This window comes from Oryx dammah, unplaced genomic scaffold (assembly GCF_014754425.2).
Source record: "Oryx dammah isolate SB20612 unplaced genomic scaffold, SCBI_Odam_1.1 HiC_scaffold_15, whole genome shotgun sequence".
Taxonomy (NCBI): Eukaryota; Metazoa; Chordata; class Mammalia; order Artiodactyla; family Bovidae; genus Oryx; species Oryx dammah.
In genome coordinates, this window is record NW_024070199.1 from 46,162,945 (window position 1) to 46,188,323 (window position 25,379).

At 57.2% G+C, this 25,379-nt stretch overlaps 1 protein-coding gene across 1 annotated transcript in view; it reads right to left on the reverse strand.

The window, feature by feature from the left end:
• The window catches only part of SHANK2 (SH3 and multiple ankyrin repeat domains 2), a 527,407-nt gene that overhangs the window by 194,951 nt on the left and 307,077 nt on the right, over positions 1–25,379 (reverse strand). The window contains exon 14 of the mRNA XM_040255275.1: positions 5,348–5,423. Coding sequence (XP_040111209.1) covers positions 5,348–5,423 — 76 coding nt within the window. The remainder of the gene's footprint in view (positions 1–5,347; positions 5,424–25,379) is intronic.

Here is a 25,379-nt window from a genome sequence, read left to right on the forward strand (position 1 = left end):
ATGGATGGTGGGTGGATGCATGGATGGACGGGTAGGTGGTTGGATGGCTGGATGGGTAGATGACTGGGAAGACAGCTAGCTGGCTGTTTGGCTGAGTGGACAGGTAGTTGGACGGATGCGTACCTGGCGGGCAGATGGATGGATGGACAGATGGAGTCTAATTGTCCTGGGGTGAGATGCTGGGGTCCCCCCGCCTCTCCCAGATAGACCTTCCCTGGATGCCCCACCCTAATGAGGCTGGAGATCCAATTTAAGACACTGAGAACTCGAGACGCTATTTCCTGTGTTGAGAATTGTTCTAAAACATGGCAGTGAACTTCCTTAAGGCTCTGTTGTAGCAATGGCCCCACGTCCTCTGCCTTCTGGCCTGGACATGTGTCTGTGTTTCTAGATCCTTCTATCATGTGCAGGATGGGTAGGTGGCAGGGAATCTGAGGCGGGAATCAGCTCGAGCAACCAGACCCCTTCTACCATGACCGGGTGTGTCTGCGCCCTTGCGCTCTCAGCTCTGAGTCTCTGAGTCACGTTTCTGACGTACGAGGGGGTGGGAAGGGGAGAAACCTCCTGACTGATTCAGAAACTGTCTCCACTGAGTCTTGCTTCCCGTGGCATTTCCTTCCATCACATCTGCATCTGCCGAGGGGAGGCCTGAGCCCTGAGCCACCAGTCCAGGCCACCATGGGTAACTGGCCCGGAGGCTGCAGCGGCCCCCAGACCTCTGCGTCTATCATGAATCTGGAAGTGGGCTAACAAGTGCCCATCTGGTGTGAGACCACACTACAGCATCAAGCCCCCTGGGCGCTCTTTGCCACTCACCCAGAGGACCAGAGGTCAGCCTCTCACTTCAACATCCACTCCGGAGCTGCCCCTGCCAGGCCCGGGAGACGATGGCACCCAGGAGCCCCAGGCTGCCTCACTGCCCGTCCTCCAATGCCTTTGCCAAACTCACAGTCTGGATAAGGTCAGCTGGGGGCCTCGGCAGGATCCCACAGGTGGGCCCCTGCACCCTTTATGGAAAAGCTCACCGGTGCTGTGGTAACCAAGGCAACGTCACTGCTCCCACTTCTCATCACTCTCCATGGGGCGGTGGTTCTGTCCTGATGGAAAATCTGGCCTCTCACCCTCCCCCATCTTCCTCAATCCCAGGCTGGTCCCTGGGCCAGCCCGGGGCAGTAACAGCTTCACCCTGGGAGAAGGGGTGCTGAAGGCATGGGCTGTGCACTCTGATACTCAGGCACTCACGTGGCTGAGCGCCAAGTCGCTAACTTGCCCCCTACCCCCGCCATCTCCTCTCCAGGGTCCTCCTGCCAAGTGGACGATGACACCAGCGTTCCAGGTGGCTCAGGGTCACTGCTCAGTGGGGCTGTGATCCATGCAAGGTGGCTGGCACGTGGCAGGAATTTAACAAACAGAACGATCGTCATTCTGGTTTCTTTCGTGGCAACACCACGTCGCACGGGGCCCACGTGGGGCCTGTGTGACTCCTCCTTGTGGGAAAGGAGGGCTGGCTTCCAAAGTGCAGTGAAGGCCAGAGCTTCTGCCATCTGCTTAGCAGCTACCATGTGACCCAGGTGTGGCCTACAGTCCTCCTCCTCTGTGATCCCGGGTACTGGCCCACAACAGGTACTCAGCACACAGGGAGAACCCAAGCCTTCATCTGTGGACAAAACGGGGATGCTGACGTGGCCCCCATCTCGGAGGTCATCTGGTCCAGACTTCTGTGACATTCCACCAAGACCATGCCCCCCCTGCGTGACTTCCTCCCTAGATGCGGGGAGGCTCTGTGCTGTCGCTCAGTAGCCAGGAAGGCTCCACGTGTCCTCTGCTGGCCGAGCTACAGCAGACATCCCTGCTGCTCTCTGGACCTGTTCTCAGTCACAGAACACGTGGCCCAGACCGCCCAGCCCCAGGGTCTTCTCTCCTCCCAGTTCAATCAGGTCAGGCCCTTCCACGGCACCTCTGTGGGGAAGCAGCCCAGCCCGTCTCGAGCGCTGAGTGTGCGTACACAGCCGCCCTCACACACACACACACGCTGAGGGTGGCCTGCTGGCTACTCTCTGCTGGTGACGGATCTCGTGGGGACATGGCTCTGCCAAGGCCACAGCCTGTGGGTGAGCCACGCCCAGCCCTCCCAGCTCTCAGAGGGCCCCTTCCCTCAAAGCTCCACTCCCAGCCTGGACAGCCCTCCAAGTTACCATGGCGACAGCTCCCGGAGTTTTTTTGGAGCCTCAGGCGCCCTTCCCTGCTAGAATGGAAGCCAAGTGTGACAGCGTGCTGACCGTGACCATGGGCCCAGGGTCCACTTTGACGGGGGGCCTCCTGCTGAGGCACAAACAACTTGTCTGACCCAGATAGAAACTCAGCAGCAGAAGCCAGGGGCAGGCCTGACTCCCTGGAAACCATCGCTTCTCCGAGCACCCTTTCTGGACTGTGCTGGCGGGCAAGCTGTGGATCACAGCCTGGGCTTTTAGGGTCAGGCGGTGGGCAGTCTCAACAAGGTCTGAAGAGCCCGAAAGCCCTCTGAAAGAGGGGACTGGCTCCTCTGCTTGGAATCACATTTCTGTTCCAGCATATCTTGTTTATGAGAGAAGGGAGGCTGGAGCGGGGAACATTAAACCCAGCAGCTCCCCACCTAGGTATACACACAAAAGACCTGGAAACAGGTGTTCACGAAAACCCTTGCACACAAGTGTCCACAGCAGCCTATTTACAACAGCCGGAAGGTAGAAGCAGCTCAAGTGCCCATCCACGGATGAATGGATACACAGAACGTGGTCCCTCCCCACGACGGGATATTATTCAGCCTCAAAAAGGAAGGCTATTCTGACACCTGGTGCGACACAGGCAGACCTTGAGGACATTATGCTCAGTGAAAGCAGCCAGACAGACAACGACAAATAGTGTGTGATTCCACTTAGGAGGAGGCCCCTAGAGCAGTCCGATTCCTGGAGACAGAAAGCAGGCTGGTGGGGGCCATGAGCTGGGGGAGGGGGTGGGGAGTGAATGTTTAATGGGGACAGAGGGTCAGGTTGGGAAGATGACAATTTTCTGGCAATGGATGGCGGTAACTGCTGCAGAACGTGAACGTACCTGACGCCACTGAGCTGTGCGCTCAGACATGGTTATGATGGGGTCACTGACTCAAAGGACATGAGTCTCGGGAGACAGCGAGAACAGGGAGGCCTGGCGTGCTGCAGTCCATGGGGTCGCAAAGAATCGGACACGGCTGAGCGATTGAACAGCAACAACTGCAGTTCAGGGGGCTGCAAAGAGTCAGACGTGACTGAGTGCCCGAACAACAGCAATGTGCCACTGAGCTACACACTTACACATGGTTATGATGGTAAATTTTATCTTACTTCGCATCTTGCACTGAAAGTGAAAGTCGCTCAGTCGTGTCTGACTCTTTGCAACCCCATGGACTGTACAGTCCATGAAATTCTCCAGGCTAGAATACTGGAGAATGTGTAGCCTCTCCCTTCTTCGGGGGATCCTCCCAACTCGGGGATTGAACCCAGGTCTCCTGCATTGCAGGAGGATTCTTTACCAGCTGAGCCACCAGGGAAGCCCAAGAATTCTGCAGCGGGTCGCCTATGCCTTCTCCAGCGGATCTTTCTGACCCAGGAATCAAACCAGAGTCTCCTGCATTGCAGGCAGATTCTCTATCAACTGAGCTCTCAGGGAAGCCCACTTGTACTTCACCTCAATAAAAAAATTAGAGAAAAAAAGAGATGAAACGCTGACACATGCTGAAGCATGGACGAACCTTGAAAATATTCTACTAAGTAAAGAAGCCACTCGCAGAAGACTACACACTGCAGGATTCCATTTCTGGGAGATGTCCAGAACAGGCAAATCCTCAGCGACAGAAAGCGGATTGGTGGCTGCAGGGGCATGGGGCAGGGAAGGATGGAGGCTGCTTCATGGGTTAGGGGGCTTCTTTTCGGGGCAACAGAAATGCTTTGGAACCAGATAAAGGTGATGTTGTTTAGCTGCTAAGTCGTATCCAACTCTGTGACTCCACCGACTAGCCCCGCCAGGCCCCTCTGTCCATGGGATTTCCCAGGCAAGAGTACTGGAGTGGTTGCCACGTCCTTGACCAGGGGATCTTCCCGGACGAGGGACTGAACCCATGTCTCCTGCACCGGCAGGCGGGTTCTTTACCGCTGAGCCCGCAGGGAAGCCCGATAAAGGCGACGGCTGCACAACACTAACTGCTGCTGAACTGGGCGCTTTATGGTCACTTTAGGTTACGGAAATTTTAACTCAGTAAAAACAAACACATGAAACCAGGTTCCACCCCTCAGAAGGCAGACGAGCATTAAGACCCCACCGATAGAGTCCAGGGAGAGCCAAGGGCAGGGGTCCGGATCCTTCCGGGTTCGGTGGGCGGGGAACTCCAGACAGGCCCGGTTGGCCGTCTGGTGAGGCGGAGCCCGAGCGTGTGCCCTGCCTCCTCTGCTTCCCAGGCTGGTCCTCACTGAGCCCCCGCCCCTGCCTCGTCCAGTAAGAACCCTTAGTCTGGATGAGGGGACAGAGAAACTTCACGCCTGGGGACAGTCAGAGCCAGAGAAGCTGCCGCAGCGGCGGCAACACGGGCCGAAGTGCTGCTCGTTCCCAGCTCTTCTTGGAGTCGTGGTCCAAAACGGCGCCCCCCCTCGCCCAGCAGGACCCCGTCCACCTCCACGGCCCCCAGAACTAAAAGGCAGAGGTGCCGGGGACCCGAGGAAGGGCTCCCTGCATTACACGAGTGTGTTTCTGCTGGAAAATCTGAACCCCCACCCCGTGCCACAACGCTCTCTGCAGGAACCAAATGAGCCACTTCTCAAGGACCCAGAAAGCAAACCCGCCCCTCCTGCAAGGTCTGCCGGCTTTCAGGTCACCAGGAGGAGCCCTCCTCTGACCAAATCTTCAGCTCAGTGGCTGGAGGAGCAGGGAAGATGCAAAGAGGCGGAAATTGGAGGGCACCCTCACGTCCCCCAGGAAGAGGCTGCCACGTGGGGCCGTTTCCAGGCGCCTGCGGCCCAGTAAGGTCATCTTGCCCACTTGTCCCTCTTTCCCCTCCAAGGCCAGGCTCTCTCCTCCTCTCCCCTGGCCACCCCACCCATGCGCTCCAGCCTGACTGCGAGCCGCAGGCGGCCAGAGACCACTTCTCGAGCATCCTCTGGAAGATGGTGGTCTCCATCATTCCAGCCCATGTCCACAGGGGTGGCGGGGCGGGGTGACGGGGGACACAGAAGGAAATGAGCCAAGGACCCGAATGCTCCATGCAGGATGGTCCAGCGCCTTCCTGACCCTGCGAGCATCTTTGAGTGGAGGGGGCCTGGCAGGAGGAACCACGTCTTACCTGGAGGCATCGAAGCTGTCGTAGGAGCCGACTGTGTAGTGCCGGAAGAGTTTCTTGCTGCGGTCTGCACGAGTTTCTGCAGAGGGAAGAGAGACATCACTTAGAAAGTCACGGTCCCCAAACGCTGAGACGACGAGAGGCTGGCCGGGCCCCCGCCTTTGTCTGACCTCGGAAGTGTGGGACCCGCTTCTCCTGGGGAGAGATCTGGGAGGGAGATGAGGCCCTGCTCTGTGGCCTAACTTTGCAAACTGTGGGGGATGCCGATGAATGCCGAGGATGACTGCTGGAGAGTCCCGCGCTCCGGTCCCCAGTGGAGGCTAAGTTCCAGGGTCCTCAGGTGGTAGAGGATGAGCTCTGGAAAAGAACAGGGCCGTGCAGGTCCCAGCGGGAGTAGTGGCGGCCCACTCGGCACATGGAACCTGCTAGAACGGTATTCTGAAGTGATGCTGCCCAGCCGCCCAGCAAACGTGAGAACCTGTGGATGACTGCTTTGGGGAAAAAAGATGTTTATTGCTATTTTGCTGATTATTGCGTATGTGTTCAGTCACTCAGTCGTGTCCAACTCTTTGCGTCTCCACGGACTGTAGCCCCCCCCAGGCTCCTCTGTGCATGGGATCTCCCAGGCAAGAATACTGGAGTGGGTTGCCATTTCCTTCTCCAGGGGATCTTCCCAACCCAGGAATCGAACTCGTATCCCTTGCGTCTCCTTCATTGGCAGGTGGATTCTTTACCACTGTGCCACCTGGGAAGCCCCTGATTATCATTACTTTCTCCTAAAAGAAACAAAAACCAAACAAACATGATTAAGTTCCTAATTAAGTCCTCTGGTTACTTCTCTTACTCGGCAGATTTCGAGGTAAATTTCACGGGACATCATATGAATGGTGTAGTTAGACTTAATTGACAGCTCAGAGCTGTGGGGGGAAAAACCCACAACAGCAGAAATGCAAGAAAGACGGCTGCTTCTGGCTTATGGTTCAGGTATTTCCCCCCAAACCTCCTGCGTACCCTCTTTCCCAAACCCTGGGAAAAATACAGAGAAATTATGTGGTTGGCTTCAGGAGGATAGCTCAGATCTCACGTAAACCCTTATAACTCTGTTGTCTGTCTCCCTAACCCCACGTTTCAAAGCAAATGTAATTTTACCCAAACCCCAAAGCACATTTTCAGTGGAAACGTGAACAACTGCAAGGGTGTTGAGTAGGGTGTGCCTGATAACAGTTGACTCCTTTCAGGCTCGGAGGCAGCTGATGCAGCAAAAACACACACCCCCTTCTATTAATATAAAGTGTGGTGTTGCCTTTGGGGGTGTGGGGGCGAGAGGACCAGGTGGCCAGCTTAGGACTACATTTCCCAGCACCCCCTGCAGCCAGGCATGGCCACATGACCAGCTCTCACCAATGGAACTTGAGCACACACCACTGCAGGAGGGGAGGGCGGGGTGTGTGTGTCCCTTCCAAGCTTGGCTTCCATGGAGGCTAGGGAGCTCTCCATACCCTCTCTTGCTGCTTCTCCCAGCTCAAAGCTAGGACTCCCAGGCCCAAGAGGATGATGGGATCCTCAAGGATTCCTAGCAATGCCTGAGTCGCTGTGTGTTAGCTGTTAAAGTGGGTAGCACACTTGTCCTGCCTTCTGCTACACTCAGGGACCTGCGTGCCGCAGTGGCTAACACTGCCTCAAAGGTTCTCTGGGACTCGGCTCCCCCGGCCTGTCCCATCACTCCACCTGAAGCTCCAATGATACGAAAGTTAAAATGCCCTGAATCTCGTTAACAGCTGCATCCCCATCGTGGTCCCTGATGCTGAGCACTGCCTGGGTCCCAGGCCCTGTTCCAAGCGCTGCTCCTGTACCCACTCATCTGCCCGTCATGGCCCCTGGGGAGGGGGTACGTGTGTCACTCTGCAGGTCCCGCCAAGCCCAGCCAAGGGTGGCTCCCCTACTTTTGGTCCATCTCATGCCACCCTTCCTATTCGTGTGAGTCCTCGCCGTGGAGAGAGCCACTCGCCTCTGCTTGGCGTCTGCCTTTGCTTTGTCATCACTGTCTTTGGGACAGGCTGGGATGTGGGACCCCTCACTGCAGTGTTTGCACCCGGACAAACATCTCCTCCAGTGACAGATATAGAGAAACTCAAAGGAACTGGAAACAAACACGTGCGTCTGCAGTTGGGGTAGATTCTGGACAAGATACAAAAAGATCAAAAAGCCCAATGGCCCCTTCCGAGGAACAGAGAGCAAAAGCAGGTACCACGCGAGATCTCTGCTCACGGCACCACCGAGGGGGTAGGGGGTGGGCAGACCACCTCGGTCACTCCTTTGGCCCGACCCACCGACCCGCCCCTACCCTCACCCCATTTAAGGAGCCAGCTCGCTCCCCTGGAGTGCAGCAAAGGAGCGAGTTTCCCGTTCTCTGCCCTGGGGCAGCACGAGTCCTAGTAATGCCTGGCCTGATCCTCATCTGGCCTCTTTATCCATTTCTGTTGATTAAAGAGTCCAAGAACCTGGGTCTGTAACATCTCTGTCCTCACTAACATGTATTGAGTCCCTCCCCTGGGTCACGATTTGTGCCCATCCAGGCTCCCACTTGTTGGTCACAGAAGCCTGGTGAGGGAGGTAAGACTGCTGGACCCATTTTATAGATGGGTCTGCTGAGGATTGCCAAGGCCAAGGCACACTCCTGCCAAACAGCAGGGCTGGACTGGGTCCTCGGCCAGAAGACGGGCTCCAGGGCCAGGCTGAGAACCAGCAGACCACACCAACGGGTCCCTGGTGAGGGCTGAGTGTCCTCTTGGTGCTTAAAGGCAGGGATCTGGCCTTAGTTCTTCTCTCTGTATCACCTCTGGTGTCTAACTCTTGGCAGACATGTGATGTCGAAGCTGGCAGACCTAATCCCAACAGTCCACTGTAAATCAGCAAGTAGGAACACACTGAACACAGTCGGAGGGACCCGGGGGCACTGGTCCAGCTGGCTGTACGCGTGTCTGCTGTGTTTGGCAGCCAGGCGGCACGTGCCCAGGTGCTCCCCGCCCTCCTCCCTGGCATCCTGCCCCACACACGTGTTCACATCTAGGTACCATTCATCAGGCCCACCTGGAGGCCAGGCCCTGTGCCCCACACGCGGGGATTAGAAAGACTCTGAGAGGGTGGGGCCTCTGCTCTCTGGGGCTCAGGATCTTGGGGGTGGGGTGGGGATGCTGGCTGGGCTGAGGGCCCCAGGAGTCAGATAACTGTGTAGCGGAGCAGGGAGCATGTGGGGCAGGCAGAGCATCTGGCCAGGCCATCCCTGTGACATCCGAGTGGGGCAACACACTCTCCAGGCCCTGGAGGATAGTGGGATCGGAACCTGTTTGTGGGGTTAGGCAACGCAGCTCAGGAAACCATTGAACGACTGTGGGGATGGGCTGTTAACTATTATTACAATTGCTTATTTCCTGTTGATTGAGCCCCACGTGCAGGCTCTGTGCTGGTTGTCTAGGGAACTGCTGGGCTCTGAGAGCTGGCTGGTGCTGGCCGCTGGCTGGGGTCAGAGGTTCCAGGTCGCAGGAGCAGAGTGTGTAGTCAACACATGTGTGTGTGTATGGTGTGTGTGTACATGTCCACGTGTTTACCAGAGGAAACAAATGTTCCAGAAAGAGACTGTTTCTAGATCTGCTAGCCAGGGGTTCCCAGAGTTTGGGATTTTGTGAACCAAGACGGATGTAGACTAACATGAGATTTACCAAGTTTTTAATCTGGCCTTAAAAATAATGGGTTTCCTTCCGCTCCCACAATAGTTTTATAAGGGAAAGGGGAGCTTTGGGGATCGTATTATCTCTGACTGCTTTGTGAAAAACTCCCACTGCATGGACATTCCCTGCCCTCTGGATTCCGGACACAGTGAGACTTCCGCTCTGAGATATGGCCCCGAGGGACAGCAAAGGGGTCCATCACTATCATCACCATTACTGTCACCAGTGCTACCACCATCAGCCTCATCATGGCAGCAGCTTTACCGTCACCATCGTCATGATCAGCAGGACCACACCACCTTCACCACCGTCACCACCATCACCACCCCTTCATCCCATCATCACCCCCCCATCATCATCGTACGTTCATCACATCACCTTTATTATCACCACCATCATCAGGACCACACCACCATCATCACCACCATCATCAGGACCACACCACCATCACCACCACCATCATCAGGACCACACCACCATCGTCACCACCATCAGGACCACACCACCATCACCATCACCACCATCATCAGGACCACACCACCATCACCATCACCACCACCATCAGGACCACACCACCATCGTCACCACCATCATCAGGACCACACCACCATCAACATCACCATCACCATCACCATCACCGCCCCCACCAGCATCACCATCATCACATCATCTTCACCATCACCACCATCCTCACCATTACTGACCGTCGTCTTCCTCCCAGCCTCATCTCCATCACCACCATCAATCACCACGTCCCTACTGACATCGCAGTTAACATTATTCCCATCATTACTGTCATCACTGCGGCGCTACTAAACCAGCTTTTTTTTTTTTTTCAGTAAATGAACTCTTTCACCTTATTTGGTCTTCCTGCAGCAGCCGGGGCTAAGTGGATTTGTTGCTGCTATTTTGCAGAAGTAGCAAGGCGCCATGATGAGGGATGTGGGCTCTGGGGCTACACTGGCCTGAATTCAGAGCCTAGCTCTGCTGTTGACTGGCTGCAGGCCGCCAGGCTCTTCATTTATAAAGTGGGGAAAATAACAGTTCCTACTCACAGGGAAGTGGTTGAGGAGTAGAGGAATTAATACATGGAAAACGCTGCAACAGTGCTTGGCAAATGGAGAGCACTCTGTTACCTGGTTCCTCCTGTGCATGTAGGGTTAGGGTCCTCCTCTGCTCCTCAAGGAGGCCTCCAAGGTCACACATCCTGTGAGCGCAGACCCCCAGCATCCTGCCTCTGGAGCCTGGCTGACAGTTGCCAACAGCTATTGTGTTCCCAAACATCCACACATATTCTACGTGCTTTATTTGCATGAGCTCAATACTGTTACTGCTCCTGATTGACAAGTGAGGTAGGTGAGGCTCAGAGAGGTTGAGTGAGCTTCCTGAGGTCACCCAAGCCACTGCAAGTCACAGCCTCGTGGGTCAGCATCTGCTTGGGTCCTTGGGAGGAGGCATCTTCACCAGCAACCCATCCATGACCCACAGAGGGGCACTGGCCTTTTTCTGAGACGTCCTGAGGTCTGGATGCTGAGGAAGGCGATCTTGGCCATGAGGTGGGAGGACGCGGGCTGTGGGCAGCCAGTGGGCATCACAGCATGTCAGGGGGAGAACCAGCCTGTCCATGCAGTCTGCACACAACGGGAGGCGGGGCCAAGAGCTGGGCCTGGGGACAGAGCGACACAGGGGCCTGTCGCTGAGAAGCCCTGGATTTTCGCTTCTGGTGGTCATGAGGGCTACTCACTCAGGATTTCTGGCTTTATTCCCTCTGGGTATGGGCTTGGATGGATCACCAAAACTTGTTTTGTCCAAATGAGTTTTCCCAAAACTGACTCATGTCACTTCCTGGGATTTGCCCCCGCCCCCATCCCCCTCACCTCCATACTATTTCTTTGCCCATGGGCATGGCAACCAAAATGTCTGAGATGATGGTTGTTGTAAGAATCTGGGTCCCTGTGTGTGCCCCCTGGGATGCATGACAAACAGGTGGTGTGAGCAGGAAAGAACCCTTCGTGGTTTCAGGCCCCTGAGAGCAGAGGCACGTTTGTCACCACAGCTCTCCCTGGATAAGCTGACCGATGCAGACGACGCGTGGTCTTCTCTGTCACCCAAGTCAGTACACGCCATGCTTTGCTCAAGCCTGGTAGAACTGGCTTTCTGGCAACCAACCAGACAAAAATCAAGGCAGAGGCTGAGTTTGGCCCCTTGTCTGGGAGGATGTCCGTTCTTTCTAGAAGAAAGTGGAAAACCACCCAAGATGCAATAGGAACACACTCCGTTGGACACAGAGAGAGCTTGGCAGGCATCACAGGCCTCTGTGAGTATCAGAGAGGGAGGCCTCTCTGCTTATGAAAAGGGAGGCTGGAAAACTAACCAACTAAGTGACTCATGTTTCCTAAACAACACAGAAGCTTCTCGAAGTGAGTGGCTCACAACCAGGCCCCCCTCCTGGGCCAGTTTCGGGCTCGGTGCTTCATACGGAAGCGTCTAGTCCCACTCAGCTTGGAGGCCAGCAGTCACTGCCACTCTAGTCTGAATGCCCGTCATCTTCTGAACCTCTATATAGAATGAGCTTCATAAAAATGTATCAGGTGACGCCACTTTTCTGCTTAACCATTTTCCGATGGTTTCCCAAAGAAATCAGAGCTGCCTCTGCCTCCTCGTGCCCCTGAGGACACAGGTCTGTCCCGATGAGGCCCTGCCTGCCTCTGAACCCTCCTCTCCGCGCACTCTTCCCTCCTGGATCACTCCACTCCTGCTCTACCAGCCTCCTCTTGGCCTTCCCTGGTGGCTCAGACGGAAAAGAATCTGCCTGTAATTCAGGAAACCTGGGTTTCGATCCCTGGGAGGGGAAGATCCCCTAAAGAAGGGAATAGCTGCCCCCTCCAGAATTCTTGCCCGAAGAATCCCATGGACAGAGGAGCCTGGTGCGCTACAGTCCATAGGGGTTTCAAAGAGTTGGCCACGACTGAGCAACTAACTCTTTTCTTCCTTGAACCTGACGAACTCACTGGCACCCCGGGGCCTTTGCACTTGCAAGAGTCTCTCTGGGACATTCCTGCCCCAGCTCGAAGCTCACTACACTGCTGGGTCCCCAGCCCCTACTACACAGCCTGGCACACCGTAGGTGCTCAATAGCTGTGAAGTAACCAAGCCAAGGGGAAAAGCCCATGTTTCTGGGCCCCTTTGTTCTTTTCCAGCGTTGGCACGGCCACCTTCCTGGGTGTGAAACTGGAACAAGTTGAGGACACCGCGCAGAAGACTGAATTTAATTCTGACGCTAATGAGTGGAAGCAGCCCCCCTGCCAACCGAGAAACTGGAGTTCTGGCCTTGACCTCGGGGGTGATGCCCTGCGACCTCTCCTTGTGGCCCGGGACTCTCATTTTCTCCACTATCCAGCCAGACATTCGGATGAAAAGACCCCACCGCCGCTCTGCCTTCTCAGGGTGACCCATCCCCCTCCACCACCCATGTGATGGGAGACCGAACCCCCTTGCCCGGAAGAGGGTTACAAAATGATTAAGCTGGTGTGCCCTGAAAGCTTGTCTCGGAATATGGCCTAGAAAAATCTACAGTGAGGGGAAAAAAAAAAACCTAGAAATTCCATTCCCTATACCTCCTGCGACTCGTGAAAGGGAGTGACAGATTGCACGACGAGATTCAGATTGTCAGCATCTAAAATAGCCCTTCCCGTAGATCTGCTGGGAGAGGATCCCTCCCAGCTCGGCGAGGAGGCTGGGGAAGGTCTCATGGCCTCTGGGCCTTGAGTGTCACCGAGTAGCATTGAGTTCCTAGCAAAGGAAACAAGGGGAATCTTCTCAAAGAAACCGATTAAGACTCTGAAAGTTCAAAAAAGGACTCAAAGCGTGGCGTGGGGAGGAGGTGGGCTGTAGGGGCAAGAAATGGCCGTGGGGAGAGGGTGAGAACGCCAGAGCAGGGCTGAGGCTGCATGAGCACAAGGCCCCGACCCCCACCTGGCTCCCATGTGGGGCGGCTCCCTCGCTCGTGAGTTGCAGTGGACAGGAGGCAGGGAGGGAAGCCTGCCCCTAGACAAGGCAACGTGAGCTTTAGTCCTAGTGAGTGGCACGGCCCTAGGCAGGAAAGAGCCTCTCCAAGTCTCAGTTTTCTCATCTGTAAAACAGGGCCAGCAGCAGAATGGACCTTACGGCCTTGTGGGGCGGGTCCAAGTCCCTTCCCGATGGGCTTGCTGTTCTCTAGGAAGCCGTCTTGAAAAGGATCCTTCTGCCCCTGGGACAGAGGAAGACCCCAACCACATCTGTACTCAGAACCTCACACCCTGACCAGAACTGCCAGCCCGGCTCACAGAGCCCCTCCAGGAAGTCTGAAGTAGGAGTGACCAGTCTCTGTCCCCCATGTAAACGGAAGATGCCTCTGCTTGGGCACCGAGGCTGTCACTGGGCTCACCTTGTCGGGGGCACAAAAGAATGGACGTTGAGGCAAGAGGCTCAGGGTAGTGGTGACATGTGTAGGCCTAGAGAGACGTCCGAGCTGGCTTGGCTCCCAAAAGACCCCACATCCTGCTTCCAGAACCTGCTTCTGGGACCCGCTGGGCCACACGTCCCGCCTCAGGGTCCAGGACAGGCTGCTGCGTCCCTACAGGGTGGTGGGGGGAAGCTTTCCTCCTTTGACTTGGCTCACATGGGATTAAGTCTCTTGAACCACAAGAGTCCTCCCTGTCTTCCAGCTCCTCTGTTGTTCTGGACAGAAACTCTTGTCACCTAGGTGGATCGAAGCAGCGTCTCCAGATTTCACCCAGGGGTCCGGATGGGCGGCGGGTCCACCACGTTGGTGCAGCTGGCCGGGGCAGCTGTGGACACCTGCCTCCAGGTCCTACGCTCTGTGTTGACTGTGATAATGTACTGGGTTCCTAACACCCCTGGGGGCAGCACGCCCTCAGGGAGGACTCCAACCTGGCCCTAGGCAGGCGTCCCTGGGCCAGCACAACCAGAGGGAGGCCACTGGGGATGGGGAGGTCCAGACGCCTTCCCGCTCCATGAGAGAGTTGAGGCCGGCCACAGACGGCAAACTGAGCACAGAGATGACACAACGTCTCCAGGTCATGCTGCCCAGTTCATGCCTCCTCGACCCCAGTGTGCTCCCCAGGGCCTCCAGCTGTGGCCCAGCAGAGACACTCTGACCCGGGGCGCCTGAGACAGCAGCACGGAATCCAAAGGAGGGGAGCACAGAACCCAGGCGTGCCCACCTGCACGGCTGCCCCACAGGCCTGTGAGCTGACAACCGGCAGAGCTCACTCGCTGTGCAGGACAGAAACTCAGAGATGGGGGCCTCTGCTGCCTTCAGAGTCTTGTCTGGGTGTGACCCCTGGAGCTGAGCCTCAAGACCAGCAAAAGGGGAGTCAGATAGAGGCAGGGACAGAGAAGCAGACAGACATCCACAGACAGAGATAGCGATACACAATGACACAGAGATAGACAGAGGGGGTAAGAGAGATGCACAGAGAGACAGAGATGGTGAGTGATCAAGACAAAGACGGAGAGACACCTACAGAGACAGAGAGACACACACAGGGAGAGACAGAGACACACAGAGAGACAGCTCCAAAGACAGAGCGAGAACAGGAAGTGGTCTTTGAGGACCTCCACGCCTCCCCCTGCCTCCCTCTGTTCCAGACCCTCCCCTGGACTCCACGTCTTTTTGGCTGTTACTGTCAGCCCCTCACCCCAAAGAGGCAAAAAAGACCGAGGGGGACCCCGGCACGTGGGGGCCCTACACCCTTACCAAGCGGCCCCCAGCCAGCCTGTGAGGTGGCTCTTCCTGCCCGGAGTCAGGCCACAGGGCCCCCAGCATCCACACACCTCCCGCCCACGAGGCTCCTGCCATCTCCGGTGTGTTTTAAATCAGACACCGTACAGGCTACACCCGGGCTGGTGAGCCAAGGCCAGGCTCCGAACCACAAGGAGGAAATAAATTACCAACAGGGATGGAGACAGAAATAACTTCTCTGTTTTAAAACCAACGATGCCCACGGGCTCCATGCAGTGGAGGACCAGAGACAGGAGTGTGGGAAGAAGCCTCGGTGGGCACAGGTGGGCCAGCTGGAGACAGGTGTGGAGGGGCGGGCGGGGTCTCGAGTTCACCATTACGTCCCACTGGGGCCAGAACCCAGAACTCACCAAAGGGAGCGACCAGTGTGAAGGGCTGGTGAGCCCGCACAGAGCGGGGGGCAGTGGTGGGGACCAGGGAGCTCAGCGCCCAGCTCCACCACCACGGTCCCCACGCTGGGCTGACAGGTGCCCACCCCACCGCTGGGCACGGAGGTCAAAGCCTCACCTCCGAGGACCACTGGCTGAGGGACGTGACTTTGACCCGAAGCCGCTTCTCACGTTCATACCACGACAGCTTGGCTCACTCACTCAGTCACTTCATCAGCTGCAGACCACGGACCCAGCACCTTCTGGGAGCTTGATATGGGCCTCGTGAGGCAGGGGAGGGAAAATAGGGACCCTGGACCTCAAAGACAGCTGGACTTCATCCCATGCCCCCACCATGGAGAGCAGATTAGCTCCCTGTGGCTGCCGTAACGAATGACCCCAAGCTTACTGGCCCAGAACAGAAGTCTATGACCTTACGATTCTGTAGGTCAGGATCCACTGGGAGGTCTCAGGAGCTAAAATCAAGGTGTGGGCGGGGCGCCTGCCTGTGGGAGGCTCCTGGGATGAGCCTGTCGCTTTGCCTTTTCTGGCTTCTAGAGGCTTCCCCATTCCTTGGTTGTGACCCCTTCCTCCAGCTCCCAAGCCGGCACTGTGGGTCGAACCCTCTAATCCCCATCACTCTGATTCTGAAGTCTGTGTCTCTCTCTCTCTTACAATTTAAGGACCCCTGGGACTCAGGATCATCTCCCCTCATCTTAAAGTCAGTCGACTAGCAACCTTCCTTCCACGTGTGACCTTCCTTGCCCTTGGCCACGTATCCGGACATAGTCACCTGTTCCAGGGATCAGGACACAGATGCCTCTGGCCATCACCCGCCCTCCATGACCATGGAGAGACCGTCCCTGCAGGACAGCACAGTGGGGGCAAACTTGCTCAGAACACTGTTTAAACCCCTCAGCTAAGGAACTCAGAATCCCGCTCTCAGGTCAAAACTCCCCAGGAGAAAGAACAGTGCTTCTCTGGCAAGTGTCTTTCTCTGTTTGCAGGCACAAGACAGAGCTCAGGTCAGTGTCTGACTCTGCAGAATCACAGTGAGACCCAGGTGGGCACCAGCTCCACTGACCCTCAGCCTCTCCTCTGTGTTGCTGCTGTTGTTCAGCTGCCATGTTGTGCCTGAGTCTTTGTGACCCCATGGACCGCAGCACGCCAGGCCTCCCTGTCCATCCCCATATCTCCCAGAGCTTGCTCAAACTCACGTCCATTGAGTCAGTGATGCCATCCAACCATCTCATCCTCTGTCGCCCTCTTCTCCTCTTGCCTTCAATCTTTCCCAGCATCAGGGTCTTTTTCAATGGGTCGGTTCTTCGCATCAGGTGGCCAAAGTATTGGAGCTCCAGCATCAGTCCTTCCAATGAATATTCAGAATTGATTTCCTTTAGGATTGACTGGTTTGATCTCCTTGCAGTTCAAGGGACTCTCAAGTCTTCTCCACAGTTTCAAAGCATCAGTGCTTCAGCGCTCAGCCTTCTTTATGGTTCAACTCACATCTGTAAATGACTACTGGAAAAACCACAGCTTTGATCATATGGAGCTATGTTGGTAAAGTGATGTATCTGCTTTTAATATGTAAAGGGAGATAAACGATTTGACTTGTGCCCGAGGTCCCTTCGGTGAACAGAACCAGCCTCTGGACAAACAGCAACCCTTCCCCCCCGAGGCCTGCGGCCCCACTTTTGCTGGGGTCAGGGGCTCTACTCCTGCAGCGTCTTGGTTCCGGCGGTCCAGGCGGCCTCCACAGTGGGCTCCGGCACCAACGCACACCCAAGTCACCGGTTCTCTTAACTCCCAGCTCCCAGGAGCACCGCAGAGTGCACATGTGCGCTGTGTGTCATTAGCTCCGCTCTCCCTTCCAGCCCTGGGAAGACCGGCTCTGGGCTCATCCAGCTGGGTAAGCACTGAGTGACAAGGGCTGTCGGAAGTGTTCAAAACCTTGCCATGAATTCACTTTTGAGCGGGCGTGGGCAGGGGGGCATGGGGAGTGCCAGACATCACCAGTCCCGTAGGGCCCCCAAAACATGCTGGCACCAGGTGAGAGTCGGGCCTCCAGACACCAAAACCCAAAGGAAAGGACGGTGCTGGTCTCGAGCTCCAGGATGAACAGAGAGCACCGCAGAGGACTGGACACAGCAGGCCTGTGTTTCTCCTTGGTCATCCCGGCCCGCTGCCGACGGCAAGACGACCGAAACACCCGCAGGATGCGCAGCAGCCACTTGGCTGAGGGAAGGTGGGGCTGCTCGTGCGGCTGTGACTTCAGGAAGCGGTCTTCCTGCCCCACACCAGGCGCAGCTGCGAAGCCCTCACGGAACTTGGCGGTAGCTGGGCTCGGGGGGCCCACCCGCCGAGGCCCGCCAGCACCAGATTCACCTGCTCCGCCTTGGGAGAGATGAGCCCACGCGTCGGGGAGCCAAAGGCAGGTGGGGGCTGTGGCTGTAGCTGAGCCAGGATGCTCAGTGTATGGGCAGGAGGACTTTAAACCGGCAAGGAGGCTGGACTTCCAGAGCAGCGCTCGAGGACGGGGTGTCGGTGAGGTTCCCAGGTGCCACTGCCACCGTCACGGTCCTGATCTGTGCGGACATCCGTCACCCACCATCACTATCACAGGTGACCCCCGGGGCCGCGCACAAAGTGCAAAACGCATGAGGCGAGGCTGAGCAGCAGCTGGCATTCCTACCTCAAATCCCCGTTAGCAACCACGAGGCGGGTCGACCCCCTCTGTGCTCCCCCAGTGGGCGGCCTCCACACATCACCGGTCCCTCCAACATCAAGACCCCTCCCTCCCCGGGGAGCACCTCCTCTTGGGTCCCACTTGACTGCAGCCTTTCCGTGCCCATCGAGGGAAATCACAGGGAAAGAAGGTCGTCTCATCCACCGCCCTGCCCTGCCTGGCATGCTCTGCCCCGTGCTGAGATGGCCTTCCTCCGCACCAGCTCTCTTCCTTTCCCTCCAAAGGACTGGGGTGGCCAACCACAGTCGTCCCCAGGCTCCTCCCAGGGGAGGCCGTGTGACCGGGTCTCGGCCAATGAGGCAGGAGCCGGCGTCTGCTGGGAGGGGCTTCCTTTCCCCAAACCAGGTCCCCCCAGGGCACGCCACCTTCCCATCTGCACTGTGCCAGTCTAGCCGCACCGCCACTTCCCGGGAGGGAGTGTCAGGAGAGCAGGTGGAAGAAGCTGGGTCTGGCCCCGCCTTCCTGTTGGGTGGGACAAGGAAAGCCCCGTGCACCATGAACCAGATGCTGTTGTTCCGGAGGCAGAAAAATCGAAGCACAGAGAGGTTAGGCGACAATCTCAAGTTGCACAGCTCTCGAGGGGCGGCCAGACGGGCTGTTAGGCTGCTCTCTGCATGCCTTTGCCGTCGCTGCCCGCAGCTCCACGAGGCTCGGCCAGAACGCCAGACACGACTGGACCGTTTTCAAGGCGCTCAGCCTGCGGGTGGCAGAGCTGGGACCCTAGCCCGGCTCAAGGGCACGGCTCACACTTGAGTCCCCTTCATCACGTTTGTACAGGACCAGTCTTTCAGATGAGTCATTCCCTGCGGGAGATGCTTTACGATGCTGCGCTTTGAAAATCACCAGGCAATGCAGGAAACCCAGACCCCGGGCTTTCAGATTCCGGAGCCCCGTCAGGATGCGTGGGAGCTGCCCCATTCAAGGGCAGGGCGCGGGGACACCCGAGCGGGGGCCGCCCACCCAGGCACCCGGCGCTGTGACCGGAGGTCTGAGGCTCTGCTTTACCCGTCTCTCTCCCCGTCTTGTCGCCCTTGGGCCAAGGGAGGCTGGGGCTCCACTCGGGGCAGCCCGAGTAAGCCGGGTTCCTGGCCACATTTCCCCGTCTCCACCCTCCCAAATTGTCTGGACAAACGAATAAAGCTGCTGGCTGTCAATGAGTCGCTCTCTACTCTACAGTAATTAGAAGGTTGTTTTTTTTTTTTTTAAAATCAGCCCAGGCGGCTTGGTGGAAGCATTTATACTGATCCATGGAGCCAGACAGGCAGTTTAAGTGGAAATAACAGTAAATGGAGGACTCGGAGCGTGACTGCATGTTGTTGCTACACTTGGCGGGAGCGTCCATGCCAAGGAGGCTGTCCGCATCTCTCTCCATCACGGGGAGCGCTCGGGGGGCTGCTTGAAAGCACGCCAGGCCCTGGGGGGCAGCAGCCCTCCTCCCTCCGTCCCGCCAGGATGCCTGGACCGATCCCCTCCATGCCCCTGCCCCCATCTGCGGCCTCCACCATCAAGACCCCTCCCTCCCCAGGGAACACCTCCTCCTGGGTCCCACTTGACTGCAGCCTTTCCCTGCCAATCGCAGCGCCTGGCACAGAACCGAGGTGCAGGGGAGCCCCCACTGTGGAGCCCCCCTCCCCAGCCTGCTGACGCCCCTCCCCCGAGGCAGGGTTCTCGGCCCCCTTCCCCCCCCACCCCGGAGAGGCCCGGAAAGGTGACGCTAGAGGCCCAAGGACACACAAGGTGTGAGGAGCAGAGCTGGATTTAAACCCAGGAACCGACTGGGGGCGGAAGGACTCTTTTTAGTTCCTTAAAATCTTTTTTAGGGGCCCTGGCAGCTGAGGCTTAGGAAATAGGACACGGAGAAAAATGGGACCTGTTGAGCTCCAGGAAACCGCCCTGATCGTGTGGGCAGGTCGCTGAGATGTCCCGGCTCGGCCTCGACATAGGCACACCTTGGACGCAGCACTGTTCAGGACCAAAGGAGTAACCGGGTTCACCCCGGCAAGGACCAGGGAGTCTGGGAGGCTTAGGAGGATCCACGGCTAGGCGGCACTAACAGGTCGCACGAAGGACCCACCCCGACGGTGACCTTACAAATGGCACCAGCCTCTTGGGCGCACAGTCCCTGAAACCCACCAACCTGTCCCCCAAAGCTGCTACAGGTCTGTGACAGACACTGAGGCTGGCAGGGGGTGAGGACCAGCAGGTGAGACTTGGTGGGGGGAGGTGCGGGCGTTGCCGGAGCCTCAGCCATTCATGGCTCAGTGTCTCCTTGTACAACCTCAAGGGGACCCCTGGGAGGCGGCGGGGGGAGGGGCGGTCCTTCAAGGATCGCTGAGCTCCCCAGCCAGAGCCCTTGCAAGCTAGCTGCATCCCTGGTCCTCCGCTTCTGGGAGCGAGAGGGTGCAGCTGGCAACAACCTACAACCTACTGTAGAAGTTGAAGAAGGCGATGCAGGCTGAAAATACAGATGGTGTTTTCTTGTCTCAGAGGCTCCCATACCGGAGAAGCACCCAGTTCACTTGATTTAAAACACACACACACAGAACTAAAAAGCACACCAGCCATGCTTTCTTTGCAGAAGGGCAAGCTGGATGGGTCGGGAGGCAGGCTGCCCCTCTGTCCAGTTTGGGGAGACGTGCCATGCAGCTTGTCGGGGGAGCACACAGGAACCCTGGACACATCTCTGCCTTTAAGTCACGGCGATTCACAATGCAGTCGTCCACCCTTGGAACTTAACAGCAGCGCTCACAGGAATAGATGCTCCCGTTGGTCTTAACTCCCTGCACCTTCCCCGCCCCCCACCCCCATGGCAGCTTGAAAGGACTTTGGAGAATCAGGCCCCTGGGACACTAACAGTACCCGAGATGCTCAAGTCTGCCGGGGTGACTTGACGGCTACCTTGATTTTTCTCTTCTATCTTGGGAGCACTAGAAAGCCGCTAGGGAAACAATAGCCTTCCCTGGTGAAACACCACCACCAGAAATACACTAATTCTCAAACACACCCAGCACAGAGCCATCGCCTCCACAGCCAGCCACCCCGACTCGCCCAGCGCCACCCTGGCGGGTCAGGAACAAAGACTCGCGCGCGGCCGCACTATACCTCCGAAATGAACTTTCTTCTTGAACCGGGAGTTCTCAGCCATCGTCTCTAACCTGGGTGTGACCATCTCACTCAGGCTGGTCCCACTGCTGGTCCGGGTCCATGCGGAGCCCGCATCCACAAGGCCCGCCCCATCTACTATTGTCTGTTAATCCAAGAGGAAAAAAGTTGCAGCCCTCCGCAGTCAGAATTGCGGAACAAAAAGGAAAAAAAAACAGGAAGAAGAAAGATGGCTCCAAGTGTTTAATCCGCAAGGAGGTTTTCAGATTTGACTTTGGGAGACCGCACGTCGGGATCGGCGGAAAATTCGGTTCTTTGACACAAGTTGTAAGCTCCAGATTGGAGCCCGCATCCTTTCACTTCCCACTGTACCGGGGATGGTTTTTTTTTTTCCCTAGTGCTGGTTTCCATGGCAACGCATCAGTCACTAGTCTAAATAAGTACGGGTGAAGGACGCCTGGAAAACCAGTGCAATTACGCATGCCATTAGCAGGGAGAGGAAAATGATTCAACCCCGCGATTAGCACGGGGCCGAGGTAACACTCAGAGCCTGCTGTCGTCCTTGTCCTGAGGAATCGCTTTCTCATTTTGTCACACAGGGTTTTCTTGGTCCCGGCGGTTTCTGAGCCCTGTGTGCTGTGGGGTGGACGGCCGGGTGGAGAAGTCCATTCTGACCACGCCATCCAGCGGAGCCAAGGTCAAAGAAAGGGACAGGACCTCAGTGAAGCGGATCTTGGCTGAAGGCATCCCTTGGGCCTTCCATTGGTCCCTGCATCCCTGGAGGAGGGGAAGGGGTCTTCAGGTGTTTGGAGGGATTGGGGGGACATGCACGCACTCTGCACACTCAGCATGAAGGCTGGTGGGGAGCAGGCTGCAGGCAGGGCTTGCTGTCGGGCAGGCGGCTGAGCCTGCCTCCTTCCTAGTGACGCCCTCTCACCTCATGGCCCTTGCTTGGGAAGGCTCAGTGGGGTAGAGGCCAGGCTCTAGATCCTTTTTCTCCTGTGTCATCAACTTCTTCCCTTAAACAACTGCCACGAGTTCATGGTGTGGTCCTGGACAGGACCCCTCACCTCTGAGCTACAGGATTCCCATGGGTCTGAAGGGCTGGTGACTCTCAGTCAACGTCCTTTGGATTCTGAGAGGCAGGCCACGTGGCCAGCGGACAAGCACGAGCCAGGTTCCACACCCGCCAGCTGCATGGCCCGGGTCCAGCCTCTTATTCGTCAGATGGGGTGATGATAATGAATTATCTAAAGCTAATTATCAATGAATTAAACCAGTTACTTATTACTTAATTTAACAATTAATACATAAATCATTAAAATGGGATGTTAGGGTTGTGAATGATTTTGTTTCAGAGCCAACATGAAGAGCACAAACCCTCTGCTCCCTGTAGACCTGAGGCTGGACGCCGCCTGGTTCGAGGTATAACTCACCCTCAGAGTCCTGTCCACCCAGCCGTGTTGGAGCAGACGCCCCATGAAGACTCAGAGATGAGGACACTGGCCCAGAGAAGTTGAGTGGCCTAATGGCACCCAGCCAGCTAAAGGGGAGCCTGGAACCTCTCGACCCAGTCCTGCACCTGCCGGGCATCCCTACCTCCTGCCGCGCACCCCCAGGGATGCAGGGCTCTCGGCTGACCGGTGGGGATAAAGACCAAGGGGGGCTTCCTCTCTCAGCCCAGCTAGGTGTCCTGGAAGAGATGCTGGTTCCCAATCCTGACCCCCCTGGGGCCCAGACCTAAGTGGATCCCTGCTTCTCCAGGGCCCTGTCCCTCCACTGGCATTCCGACTGGTCTCTAGGCAAAGCAGAGGGTCACAGAAACAGCCCATGCCTGACACGCTGGATGCCCGACACGCTGGATACACAGGGGCCGCGGCTGCCACTCCCTGGGGGAGACCCCGTGGGAGACAGCAGTGGAGACCGGAGGGTAAAAACAGGGCGGGTTTCCCTCCGCAGCCCAGCCCCTTCTCCATGCTCCAGGCCGCTCACACGCCCTTCAGCTCCGCGTCCCCTCCCCCAGGTGGCTCCAAGCCTCGTGTCCTTGGAGGCGCCCCATCCCTCTCGGGGGGCGAGCCGCTTGCAGCTGTGGCTCCTGCCAGGTCGCTGACCAATTCGGCGGGCAAACCGGGTCCTGAGGGCAGGGTTGGCCCTTTCTCATCTGCGACCTTCCGCAAATTTCTCACCCTCTCTGAGATTCAGCTTCAGGAAAAACGGGCACACAAGAACATGTCCTCATGAAGGGCTACGTGAAAATCATGAGTCGGCTGAGGGGGTTGGCTCCCGGTGGCAGAGATGGGTCCGACCCGGACGCCCCTGCGTCCCCAGGCTTGTGACCCACAGATGCCCCGTGTACCCACCGCACACATGAACACTCGGCAGAAATTATAAAGTTTTGTGCTGGGTCATCACCTGTCCAGCTGGCCCATCACAGAGGTGGATGTGGCCCATGCATCGCACACACACGCACAGACGTGGTTCGTCTGCCCAGGACTCGAGAGATGACAGGGGATTTTCTCTACCTATGTGATCACAAGGGCCTTGGTGGGTGAGGTCACAAGCCCCTGATGCCCAGGGGCTCTGGGACTTTAGAGTTGTTCCTGAGGCTCTCTGTGCCACGGTACGGACTGGACTGTGTCCTCCTCCCCTCAAACTCATACATTGTGGCCCTAAGCCCCTCCTGTGGGTGGCTTGTGGAGGTGATGAGGGTCAGAGGGAGGTCACAAGGGTGGAGACCGCCCCCCAGGAGACTAGCATCCGTATAAGGAGAGGCAGGGGCTTCCCTGGTGGCTCAGCTCGTAAAGGGTCCACCCGCAATGCGGGAGACCTGGGTTCGATCCCTGGGTCAGGAAGATCTCCTGGAGAAGGGAACGGCTACCCAGTCCAATATTCTGGCCTGGAGAATTCCATGGACTCTATAGTCCATGGGGTCGCAGAGATGGGCACGACTGAGCGACTTTCACTTTCAAGGAGAGGCCAGAGACCAGAGCCGGCTCCCTCCAGCCTGTGAGGGCCCAGGAGAAGGCGGCCGCCTACAAACCAGGAAGAGAGCCCTCTCCAGGGGCTCACCTGGCTCCTTGACCCTCTGGCACCGTGAGGAATAAACGTCTGCCCCAATCAGTGTGGCCCCAGGAGATGAGAGAAGCGTGTTCCTGCATTGGGGAGGTGGGGACGGACAAGGTGCTGAGTCGGGGGATGGAGAGGGGCCCGGGGGGTGGGCCTGCAACACCAGGCGCTCGCTCACTGCACCATGAAGAGGGCGGCAGACCCGCACCCATCACACCCACGGAGCTTTCTGGGCGGGAGACGACACCGAGACGCGTTCACGGCTCTCAGCCGAACACCTGCCTCTGATGACTTAGAACCCAGCAGGACTGACCGTTGTGCGTTCTTGAGGCTCAGGTGCATGCGTGTGCACACACACACATTCACACTCACGCACGCACACACGCACTGTGGGGTGGACAGGGCACAGTCAGGGGAGCCGGAATTCATCTACTTGCCAAGGAGATCTAAAACTCAGAGCTCCCTTCCAGGACCAGAGGAGCTCAGTGCACGCTCCTGGGATGTCGCGGCCCCTCTTCCAGGCAGGACTGAGGTCAACGCCTCCCGGGACCCTGCCTGGCATCTCCCTGGCTCCAGTTACTGCCCAGGACATCGCTGTGCCTCTTCTCGTCGTGTGCAGACCATCTCCCAGGCAGGTTCCATGTTCATTCCCGGGGGGCCCAGCCTCCCTCTCAAGTCCCATTCACGGGTCACAGCCAACAGTTGTGCATGTCAGGGCGTGCGAGGTTTTCCTGGCGTGTGAGCTGCTCACAGGCACTCACAGCATTCCCCAATCTCTGACACTTCGTCCCTGCCATGTGGTAAGGGCTCGGTTCTTAAAGAGTTAGATGCTGTCCCTTGGGCTTAATACACAAACCAAAGTCATAAGCAGGAGCCACAGATCCAAACGCCTCCAGGCAGGCCACGTGTCAAGGAGCAGGTGTCAGACAGCAGGGAGTGGTGGGGTCTGAGGTCGACAGAATCTCAACGATGAGCAGATCCTAACTTCCAGGGAAGCGCTGATTTTTTTCTGAGAGCAGCTGCAGGCGGAATCAGGCCCCGGGCCTCACTCTGCAAGTTGCAGGGCCCCTGGCAGCACTCTCACGGTGGGCAGCCCTGTGTTGAGGGTTCTGGAGGGCCGTGGTCCCGGTGCTGGAAGGTACCATGAGCAGGTGCTGGCAGGACCGGGTGTGGTCAGGCCTCAGCAGCCTCCAGGTGGATGGAAGACCTCATAACGCTC